At 45.3% G+C, this 12,094-nt stretch overlaps 1 protein-coding gene across 1 annotated transcript in view; it reads left to right on the plus strand.

Moving 5' to 3' along the window:
• Positions 1 to 12,094, plus strand: part of SLC49A3 (solute carrier family 49 member 3) — a 56,232-nt gene that overhangs the window by 31,025 nt on the left and 13,113 nt on the right. Inside the window, exons 6-7 of the mRNA XM_077475395.1 lie at positions 1,380 to 1,496; positions 9,282 to 9,434. Coding sequence (XP_077331521.1) covers positions 1,380 to 1,496; positions 9,282 to 9,434 — 270 coding nt within the window. The remainder of the gene's footprint in view (positions 1 to 1,379; positions 1,497 to 9,281; positions 9,435 to 12,094) is intronic.

Genomic DNA, 12,094 nt, shown 5'->3' on the forward strand with positions numbered 1-12,094 from the left:
ATCCAGCTGAGTTTTTTAGTCTGCATTGAAGCAAGTTATCATGTACTAGAGTGGTATATTGTTTGGAATATGAAACATTATGCTCAGCAAGGAACCAGTTAGAAGGCCAGTGATATCTTGGTAATCTTCTGCTTTAAAGTTGGCCATACACAGATCAAATTTTGTCTGATTTCTGCTGCAGGGACCCGAATTAATTTAATGAGGAACCCTGTCGGCACCACTTAGTTCAACAAAAGTACATTTTTCAATCGAGTTTTGTAGAAGGATAAGGCCAGAAACTTTTTTTTTTTTTTTTTTTTTTCATGGAATTAAATGCAAGCCTTGTTTGAGTGTTCTGCCAGCTGCTGGTAACAACCATCAAAATACACTTGCCAGGGCTGTAGATTTATTCATCTATGCTGTTCAGAATAAATGGGAGAATTTATTTATTTATTTTGTTAAACCACTAATCCCATTACCTTTCATGTAATGGAGATGAACAAAGCCAGACATGTTTAAAGTCCAGCCTGGGTGGCACCAATGGCTCCCTTTACAGATACAGTGGAGAGATGAGTGTAGCCACCCAGGGACAGGAAGTGTGTTATTCACAGGACTACTAGGTGAGTGCGGGAGTGACGTCCTCGCCGAATGACAGCGGCGGAGCAGCAAGACCCCACCGAGAAGATGGATGCGCCGGACTACAGGGGACAGCGGTGACTTCGCTGGCTCCTGTGTCAGGTAAGTGACACATAATGGACTACTACTATGCGATGCATAGTAGTCCATTATGCTTTGCCTTTGCAGGGAATGAAAGAGGAAGTAAACTCATCAGGGTTTACTTCCTCTTTAAAGGAAGTCCACTGTTTTAAGAAAAAATATGGATAGAATCGCTGACTAAAAAAGCATGCAGCAAATGAAATAAGAATGGTGGGGTTGATTTACTAAAATTGAAGAGTGCAAATTTGGTGCAGCTGTGCATAGAGCCAATCAGCTTCTAAATATGGCTTCTTCAATTAAGCTTTGACAATAAACCTGCAAGCTGATTGCTTTCTATGTAGACATGCACCAGATTTTGTACTCGCCAGTTTCAGTAAATCAACCCCTGTTTCTAGTCAGTGTTTTATGAAGTAGTGGATCCACTTGGTCAGAATAAAGTACTTTTTGAAGGAAATGTAAATAGGGGCAGCCTCCCTATTTTTTAAGCAAGGTTTTCCTTTAAAATACCACTAAATACAGATAGTATTAAAAATATATTTGTTTGGATTGCTCAGTCTTTGCATAGATGTTCACATGAGAGCTACATGCCAAGGAGGCCTACTTGCTAGAACTGGTGCATATTGAAGTTATTTATTAATGTGCAATAACACTGTGTCATTTACAATATATATTGTGTTTTTTAGCTCTTGAAAAACAAAGCATACATTATCCTAATGATTTGCTTTGGAGCAGGCCTGGGTATCTTTACAGCCTTTAATTCATTCTTGGAACAAATACTGTGCTTCAGAGGATATCCAAATGTAAGCAGATTGATCTTTTTTGTTTTTTGTTTAATTTATTTACTTATGCAAACTGTTTAGTGATTTAAAGCTCCTGAAAGGGTCAGTCCACCTTAAAGAGCAGAGCAAAGTTACCAATTAACTTCCCATCAGGAAGTTAATTGGTAAGCCTAGAGCACAAAAACTCTCCCCCAGACCTCTAGGAGCAGAAGCAACTGTCCCTTTTAACCCATGAGTCCTTCAAGTCATAGCTTACAGATCTATAGACAATATGAAAGCGCTAGCGCTTGATGATTGGCCCATGCTTTGCCTTTTTTGGAAAAGACAGGTTCGCTTTAAAATGCTCAGTAACTAATTTTCCTGTCGCATCATGGCAGCATACACTCTGGGTTGTGACTCCGCCCCCACAACCTGATAGGACCACATAGCTATAAGATGAAGATAAGCCCCCCGCCCCGGTATTCTCTTATTTTTCCTCACCTGTTGGGACCGCACGGATCATCACCCTCTTACCGCTTCGCCCCAGCCAGGTTATAGCCTCTCCTGGGTGGAAGTCCTTACCGGTACAGCCTCTAAAGGAAGCTAAATGGAAGGAACCCCACTCTGGTTATCTCAGGGGTATGAATACTTTTTCTCTGCAAACAGAGCATTGCCTCTATAGCCGTTGGAAGTAAGCCTTAAACAGGCTGAAGGCATATAATAAAAAGATTGGTCTTTAAGCCTTAAACAGGCTTAGTACCTGCGGTGGTCTCCGGTTTCCTGTTCCTCCCTGGTGTCACTCTGTCTGCAGCTTGACAGCATACTCTCTAGCTTCAGTATCTCTTGTCACCTTAGGTTGTCTGGTGCCTTTCCCCCAGTGTTGCCTCTCTGCCATATTTTACTTCCTTTTGCTGAACTCTGTAGTCCCACAGCAGCATCAGCATTCTTCCTGGTCACTCTGTCGCTTTGCACATGCTCACTGTGAACTTTGGGCAGCCTGTGTATGTCTATCTATGTCTTTTCCCTTTTCCAAGATGGACAAGCTACTGAGCATGTGCGGGCGGGACATGACCCTGGCTCCAATTTTAAAAGGGGAAGATGCCTTTTTTTAACGCAGATGCCTTTTTTGCCTGTTTTTTGTGCTCAGCTGAATTTCATGACTGCTGCATTTCTGTTTTTTCTGCCCCAGTGTTGCCTCTCTGTTTGGTAAGTATCTCCCCTGTATTTTTCTTCTCTCTTTTTCTTGTTTCTGTTATGGCTTTATCTTCCTTACCCTTTTTATGTTACCTGTGTCTTCAGGCTTCCTCTGTTCCCTATCCATGGAGATCACTGCTCCAGCAGATCACCACCAGCATAATAGGTAAGAGGGGAGGAGTTTGGTAAGTAGAGAAGATCGAAAAAGAGAGCAGGACGCACTAGCGCTACCTAAATGGTTAGCCCCATCAGGTCCGCAAGATCATCTTGCAGAGATTCCTCGCATAGAAGAAGCCGCTCTGGTCATAGGCGGAGCCATTCGGGTGGAGGAAGTCGCTCAGGGAAAGGGAGTCACAGAAGGAGTCGCTCCAGGTCTCATTCAAGGCGCAGCCATTCCCGCCGAAGAAGATCCCCTGACCGGAGGTGCCATTCACCAGCACGCCACTCCCATCCTTCTGAAAATACCTGCTGGGTATGCGGGGCCATAGCCCTTCCAGATATGTTGGCATGCCGCAGGTGCTTGGAAGAAGCCACCAGAGAGAAAGGGCAAGAACATAGAGAGCTCACAGAGTCTTCTGCCCCACGTGTCGCTCCGGACACGGAGTTATCTCCACGGGGTGCTTCGCCGGCTCCCCCAAGTACTTCCAGAGAGCATGATTCTCCTTAAGATGAGGAAGAACTAGAGGCTTCAGTGGGCTTTGACTTCTCCCTAATAGAGCCTTTTGTGAGGTCAGTGAAGGGGGCCATTAGCTGGGAGGAACCCCAGGAGGCCCAACCCAAAAGGAGAAAATATTTCCCGAACCTGAAGAGAACCCAAAGCCTTCCCCTTCATTGATGAGTTGGAGGAACTTATCAGAGACGAGTGGTAAAGACCCGAGAAGAAAGCAAGTCTCAACAATCGGCTTGCCAAACTATATCCTCTAAAGGAGGCTAAAATTAAATCTCTCGTGTCCCCGCCAGTGGTGGATGCATCCCTCATGCGCCTGGCCTCATTACGCTCCCTATCAAGGACGCTGTGTCATTCAAGGACGTCCTGGATAGGAAGATCGATACTGATCTCAAAAGAGCTTACCTAGCAGCAGGAGGCGTATGCAGGCCAGCAGTGGTTCTTGCAGCTGTGGGTAAGGCTATTGCCAGTTGGTCAGCAAGCACAGAAAAGCTTGTATCCAAGGCGCTGATCAGGACCAGATAGTTAGGGCCCTGCAAGAACTAAGCCTTGCAGGGGATTTTGTGGCAGAGGCATCTGTGGATGCTATTAAGTCTGCATCTAGGGCTATGTTGTCCTCGGTAATGGCCAGACGGGCTCTCTGGCTCAAACCCTGGGCGGCAGATCCTGCTTCCAAGTCCAATTGGTGCTGCATCCTGTATGATGGCGAGAACCTTTTCGGCGCAAAAGTGGACTCTGCTATTTCTAAGGTCACTGGCGGAAAATCAGGGCTTATCCCCTCGGATAGAAAGCCAAAGCTTCAGAGGCCTCCTCCCTTTAAGCGTAACCTCCCGGACAGGTACAGGGATGCCAAGTCCTACAGGCCTGGTAGGGAGTACTGGAAGGCCCCTCCAAACGTCCTTCCTGAGGTTCCCGAAGCCCAGGACCCCGGCATCTACTGACCAGAAGTCCTTTTGAATGTGCGTCCACCCAGCCAGCAGTGGTGGGGGGCCAGACTCTCAAAGTTCAGGCTGGTCTGGGCGGAAACAATAAGCGACCCCTGGACATTAACCACCGTTCACGTCGGGCACAGGCGGTCATTCAGGTGACTTCCCCCGGGGGACCATTTTTGCCCAACAATTCTCCCGTCATCCCGGCAAAAGAGGTTAGCCTTGACCCGATACGTTCAGGATCTGCTCCAAAAGAAAGCAATTACCGAGGTGCCCCTATCCCAAAGAGTTGGGGGGTTCTATTCCCCTCTATTTCTAGTAAAAAATAAATCGGGGGACCTACGTCCAGTCCTGGATCTAAACTTAAACTGCTCTATCTAGGTAGAAGCATTCAAAATGGAGAGCCTTCAGTCTATCCTCCAGGCCATAAATCTGGGGGACTGGATGCTCTCCATAGATCTACAGGACACCTACCTCCATATCCCTATCCATTCAGAACTCTAAAAGTTCCTCAGTTTTTTGCTAAACCACAGACACTTTCAGTTCTGAAGTCTTCCGTTTGGAATTTCTACGGCTCCCAGGACCTTTACAAAGGTCCTTTTTCCCGTTATCACGCATCTGAGGGAGAGGGGGCTGCGAGTCCACCATTATCTGGACAATATTCTCCTCCTCTCAGACAGCCGGGAGTCGCTGTTACAGCATCGAAAGATCCTCGTCTCCACTCTGCAGAATCTGGGATGGCTCATAAACTGGGGGAAGAGCCAGACTCGGCCCACCCAGAGAATGATCTTCTTAGGAGCCCAACTAGATACCCAGTTGAATACAGTGCAGCTGCTGCCGGAGAAGTCTTCCCTGTTGGTCCGGAAGGTGAAGAAGGCCATTCTAGCAAGATCCCTGTTGGCCAGAGTATGCCTCAGCCTTCTAGGCTCCTTATCAGTGACCATTCCTATGGTCCGTTGGGCTCAGTGGCACACCAGACCTCTGCAGAACTCCTTCCTACATCAGTGGGATGGTTCATCCATGACCCAGACGATCTGGATCTCTGAGACAGTCAGGCGCTCATTGCGTTGGTGGACTCGTCCCCACAACTTAAACAATTGCAAACACATAGTCATCCCTCCTCAGGAGGTAGTGACCACGGACGCCAGTCTAGAAGGTTGGGGAGCCCACTACCAGTCCCATGCAGCGCAGGGCCGTTGGCCTTTCGAAGTACGGGACTCGGTATCGAACGTGCTGGAGATGAGGGCGGCCCTCCAGGCTCTCCTGGCCTTCAGCTCCCTTTTAAGGGGGAAGCAGGTCCTCTTAAGGATGGACAACAAGGTTGCTGTTGCCTACATAAACAGACGGGGGGACCAGGAGTCCCTCCATGATGCAGGAAGTTCTCCCTGTGATTGAATGGGCACAGTTGAACCTGTGAGACCTGAGGGCGACCTACATCCCGGGGTCGAGAACATCTTAGCCGACAAGCTTAGCAGGGAGTTCGCCTCCAACAACGAGTGGTCCCTGAGCCCTCAGGCCTTCTCCCTCATCTGCCAGACCTGGGGTTAACCAGACATAGATCTTGCTGCGACTCCGGCAAACTCCTAATGCCGAAGGTTCCTGTCGAGGTTTCCCTTTCACTTAGCGGAGGGGACAGATTGCCTCCAGCATCCATGGAACTTCCATCACTGGTCTATCTTCCCTCCGACTCCCTTGATAGCGAGATTTCTCTTAAGGCTCAAGAGATCAACGGCATTGGTGATAGCAGTGATTCCTTTTTGGCCCAGGAGGCCATGGTTCACCACCCTCCTACAACTGGGCACGGCAGACCCTCTTGCTCTTCCCCTGTCAGCCGACTTGCTCTTCCAGGGCCAGCTACTACATCCAGATTCGGGGAAGCTGCACTTGATGGCTTGGGCGCTGAGAGGGCTAGGTATCTATGTCAGGGCTGCTCCCAGAAGGTAGCTGATACCCTGCTCCAGGCCAGAAAACCTACCACCAACTGCACCTACCGCAGGGTCTGGGAGAAGTTTGTTGCCTTCTCTCAGGACCTTGGCCGGGATCTGTCCTCCCTTTCGGCTCCTCTGATCCTAGAGTTCCTGCAATCAGGCTTAGACAAAGGTCTTAGCTCTAGTACTCTGAAAGTTCAGGTGTCAGCTCTATCCGCCCTGACAAGGGTTAAATCGGCTCACGATCCCCTTGTTATGCAATTTCAGGAGGCCTGTCTTAAACTAAGACCACCTAGGAAGCCTTCCTTTCCAACATGGGACCTATCAGTCATCTTAGAGGTACTATCCAAAGAACCCTGTTTTCAGCTGGAAAACATCTCCCTCTGGCACCTGACACTAAAAGTCACCTTCCTGGTCGCAATCACATCAGCGAAGAGAGTTTCAGAGATGCAAGCATTACTGATTAAGAAGCCGTATCTGATCATTCATCCAGACAGGGTAGTTCTAAGACCCTTGGATCACTTTATCCCAAAGGTGGCATCCTCTTTTCACTTCAACCAGGAAATCAACTTGCCAGCTCTTAACACAGACCAGGGTGACCTTCATCCTCTGGATGTAAGGGGCAACGTCATAAAATATCTTTCCCTGTCCAAATCCTTTAAAAGATCGGAAAACCTCTTCATCATTCCCTATGGCCTTAGGAGAGGTCAAGCAGCGTCGGCCCAAACCATTGCCTCCTGGTTGGTGAAGGCCTACTTGCTGAGTGAGTTGCAAATTCCTGAAGACCTGAGGGCTCATTCCACCAGAGCAGTGGCCACCTCCTGGGCAGCGTATTGTAGGGTCTCAGCGGAAACCATCTGCAGAGCGGCCACTTGGTCCTCCAGGAACACCTTTATCTCTCACTACAAGGTGGACTCAGCTCCGCTATCAACAGTAGAATTGGGAAAGTCCATTATTCAAGCCAACTCTTCTATTCCTTGCTAATAAACGTTTACCTTTGCATCTCCCACCCAGTCTGTGAGTTAATCCCCAGAGTGTATGCTGCCATGATGCAAAACTGTATAATGTATGGACAACCTTAGGCATCATATTGTGTGCCCTGATACCGGAAAATTGTATACTTACCTTTCCGTAATTTTCCTTTCCTGTCGCATCTTCATGGCAGCATACAATATCAAACCCACAAAGGTGATTCATATATACAGAGAATACCGGGGCGGAGGGCGTATCTTCATCTTATAGCTATGTGGTCCTATCAGGTTGTGGGGGCGGAGTCACAACCCAGAGTGTATGCTGCCATGAAGATGCGACAGGAAAGGAAAATTACGGAAAGGTAAGTATACAATTTTCCGGTATCAGGGCACACAATATGATGCCTAAGGTTGTCCATACATTATACAGTTTTCCTTTAGATTTACCAAAACCATATATCATGAGGTCCATCCTAAATATTTTCAGTTTGTATACAATCAGGCCCTTGCTCTACATAGTTAAATAGGTAAATCTAAAGGAAATTGAATAAGACAATTCTATAATATATGGCCAACCTAAGTTCTCCAGCCCTTTCCTGATGAGTGCATGCATGTGGGTGGGATGGGGTTTAGGCAAGGTTTTTATGCTTTCATTCGCTCTGTTCATTTTTTAGTATTGAAACATACTCAAAACCTTTAAAAACGCACGTATTTCATATGTAAATAACTTCATAACCACGTTTTGTACCAGAAACATAATGTCTGCCTTTTAATAAACAGGATATTTATGCAAATAAATGCAGTGAAAACAAGGATGCTAAAAAAAAATAATACACAAGAAAACAAATCCTGGTGTAAACTTGTGAGGAATGTGCAAACAAACTTTATCTCAATGTAAAAAACAAATGTGAAAAAAAGAACACATTCACCATGAATTGCCTAAAAAACTCAATACACTCTTGTGAATATAGATTTGAAACAAAACTAGTTTCTAATAAAACAAATGGCTGCAGTAAATCCAATTCTATGTGTCCTTATGTCTTCTCCACAAAACACTTCAGAGATTAACAACCTACACTCGTGATAAATTGTTGAACACTTACCCTCACATGTTGACCTCTTGGGTTACAGGAGGTTACAAACTGCATGCATAGGATAGCATCTGCCCAGGGTGTTAAACCACCACAATGGACAATATTAAAAACATCATTCCCCAAGTCTGGAACATCCCAGTCTGGCTGACAACACCCACAAGGAGGCTCGAGCTCTATGGTCTCATAAACACAAGAAGAGAACATCTAAAGCCTCATACACACGATAGGACTTTGCCCAAACTTTCCCTTGGATTTTTATACAAAGGGCGTCGGCCCTGAACTTGTATTGCATACACACAGCAGGACTTTTTCAGCCAACTTTCACCAAATCATGTTTTTTCTGCTCTTTACCGCCACCTTTGGTCAACTTCTGTATTGTTGTCTGATCTTTTGCATTGGTTCTGAGCATGCCTGTTTGTATTTTTGTACAAAAGTCCTTTGGTTTTCTGTACACACGATCAGACTTTGCTCCATCGGACTTTTGTTGCCAGAAAGTTTGTCCGTTCGCACAGCCAACAAAAGTCTGATGAAAACCAAAAAAGTTTGTCCGATGGAGCGTACACACGGTCGGATGTTGCTCCAAAACAGCTAATTTGCATGTTTGTTGTCAAAAAGTCTGATCGTGTGTATGGGCCTTAATGCTATATTCATCTTTGTTAAATATGGTAAAAATCCACTCACATGTATCATGTGCGAAATACACTTTAGGTACTGATCAACCTGCATTCACTCTTTTGGCCCTGTGTATCGGGTTCCCGATGGGCTGTGTGCAACTTTGCCCATCTGTGTGATGATGTCAAAGCATCCAAAAGCTTTACATGTCACATCCTGATGGACTTTCACAGAAGCTTCACAGGAAATCAGTCAGGACATAAAGTGGGTGGATCACACAGGTTAAAAGTGTGAAGCACATATTAGGGCGTGCTGGATCTATTAAAATTGATAGGTAGACAGGTTTTTGACGTGGTGACATATTTCACATAAATGTTTGTTTTTACACTTCGTGTTTATGATCCTGAACTTTTCAACTTCATTGTTTTGCAGTATATATCGGGTTTGTGTGGGGCTCTGTTCATTCTTGCAGGGGCTATTGGAGCTCTGGTATTTGGCCTTTATGTTGACCGGACAAAGAAGTTTACAGAAGTTGTCAAAATATGTTTTGCTTTGACAGCATTGTCATTAACAGCATTTGCTGTGGTACGTATTATTGTCTTACCTTTTATTTAGGGGTTTAACATGAAACATTGTTGCATATACCATCTGCAAACCCCCCCCCCCCCCCCCCATCTATTGTGGTTGCACCTTTCAGGGGAATCCTTTGATTAATTTCATTTAGCGCACAACTGCATCATCTAGGTCTGTGTTAAGTTCCTACAAGTCCCATTTGTCATTATTGCTTTCCCTCTTCCCTCTTTAGTCTGTATTTCAGCTACACTTTCTCCAGCCAGGTACAGAGCCTAGGCTGGGTAGGAATCCATTGAAAGAGCCTGTGCATTGCACAGCACACCAATTGGGGGTGCAATGCTCTGCAGGCTTTAATGCAAACAATTATTAAAGGGGTTGTAAAGGCAGGTTTTTTATATTAATGCATTCTATGCATTAATATAAAAAGCCTTCTGTGTGCACCAGCCCTCCTAACACTCACCTGAGCCCCATCTCTATCCAGAGATGTCCACGAATGCCTTGGCCATCCGAGACTCCCTCTATTGATTGGTTGAGACACAGCAGTGGGGTCATTGGCTTCCACTGCTGTCAATCAAACTCAGTCAATCCGGAGAAAGAGAGGGGTGGGGCCGAACTGCAGCTCTGTGTCTGAATGGACACACGGAGCTGTTGCTCGGCTTGGGTGCCCCAATAGCAAGTTGCTTGCTGTGGGGGCACTCAACAGGAGGGGCCAGGAGCTCCAGCCTGGGACCTGAAAAGAGAAAGATCTGGGCTTCCCTGTACAAAACCACTGCACAGAGCAGGTAAGTATAACATGTTTGTTATTTTAATAGGAAAAAAAACGAGATTTTACAATGCAAACTGATTATGAGATCAATGTTGATGCATTTACACATTTTTTGAAAAGGTGGACTAAGGCCTCATGCACACAGGATGTTTGAAGAAAAAAGCAGCGTTAAAAATGCGCTGTTAGCCGCGTTTATGAATATCGTTTATGGGCATTTTTCCATGTTCTTTGGCGTTAGCGTTTTTTGGCTTTTTTTCAGTAAAAACACTCCCTATAATGTAAAAACACCAAATGCGGCTGAAGCTTGTTAAAGCGCTTAGCTGTGTTTTTACAGCTCAACAGCCTCTGCTCCTGGACACACACAGTCTGTCATTTTTTTTTTCTACTATCCCTAAACGCTTATGCCTCCAAAAGCCTCTGAAAGTCTTTGTGTGCATGGACACATAGGCTAACATGAAAGGGCATTTAGAGGCAGTTAAAAAAATGTCAGATGCCCCTAACAGCAGCTGTAAAAAAGTCCTGCGTGCATAAGCCTTAAGCCTTTAAATAAAAGATGTAATGAAAACACTAGTTATTGTGCATTTATTTTGTTTTAATGTAATCATGTTTATTGAATACTTCAAATGCTTGCTGAATACAGTCTGCTAAATTCTGGCGAGCATTTTAAAATAATAGAAAATAGCTTGGGTTACGTGACGTTGCCAAGCTTGTCAACCGGCCATCACACTGGATGGAAACATTGATCGTTTTTATTGGATTGAAATGCGCTTTTTACTGCGTTGTTTTAGAATCCTATTCGTGTTCATGCAGTCTAAGTAGAGGATTTTCAAGCGTGTTTGACTGCTTTTGATTAAGTAGTCCACTCATTGGGGTAAGAGTCAGTGTGAACTTTTTCTTCTTGTTGACGGATTCTTTCCAGCACTTTCCTTTGTGTGGACCTACACCTATCAGACTGTTTTTATTGAGAAGTCATATTTCCTCAAACATTGGGACTTATTAAAAAAAGAAATACGGGTTTTGCATTTTTGAGCTATTTATACTTACCTAGGTGGATGCAGCATCAGGCCGTTGCTGCAGCTGTCCCCTGCCATCTCTGCACTGAGAACTGAGCCACTAGACACTGCCGATGGCTCGGTTCTCAGTCCTCCCCTAGCAGAGCGATGCTGACTGTCGGTCAGCATCGCTCCTGCTCTGTTCCTCCATGCTCATTGGAGTGCTGAGCTGTGAAGAGGCGGGGAGCGACCGCCTGTGGCTCACTGAGAATGCCATCAGTCAAGGCAGCTGGCGGATCTAGACTTCAGAAGTCTGGAAGACGCGGTGCCTCGATTGATTGCTTTTCGTTTTAGTGAATGATTTGCTACAGGATGCCAACAGTCATTTACTGCTTTCCAAAGACAAGAGCTGTTTACCACCAAATCCACCACTTTTCCATAATCTCATGTCTTTAGGAAATCCCTGATGCCAATGGTTGCTGTGAGAAATGCTTATCAGGCAGCCTAGTAAATCCAAAAAAATCTGTAACAACCCAGATGCAGTTCACAAAGGATGAGCCTATTTGTCCAGTGTAGAAAACAATGCACGTGATCTTTAAGAGGATACACCTGCTTCCTTCAACCAGATTTGAGAAAATGCAAAGAAAAATATTTTTTTTTCTAAACTTGGGGTTTTTGAAAGTTAGGTTAGCCATACACAAAATAGGATTTTTGAGGCTGATGGAAAAACTCCATTTGGTCTTCAGTATGGGCAGAAAAAAGGACATTCTGTTCTTTTCATGAAACCAGTGCAGGAATCATGTTAGTGAGGTATAACCAGAAATAGGAGTTGTAGATAAGAACTCCAGAATAGGTGCAACAAGTATTGTACTGTGTAAAAACAGTGCAACAAATGTAGGTAAAAAGTAAGTAGG

The sequence above is a fragment of the Lithobates pipiens genome, unplaced genomic scaffold (genome assembly GCF_037356315.1).
Source record: "Lithobates pipiens isolate NorthernLeopardFrog02 unplaced genomic scaffold, aLitPip1_a1.2 Scaffold_13, whole genome shotgun sequence".
NCBI classification, from domain to species: Eukaryota; Metazoa; Chordata; class Amphibia; order Anura; family Ranidae; genus Lithobates; species Lithobates pipiens.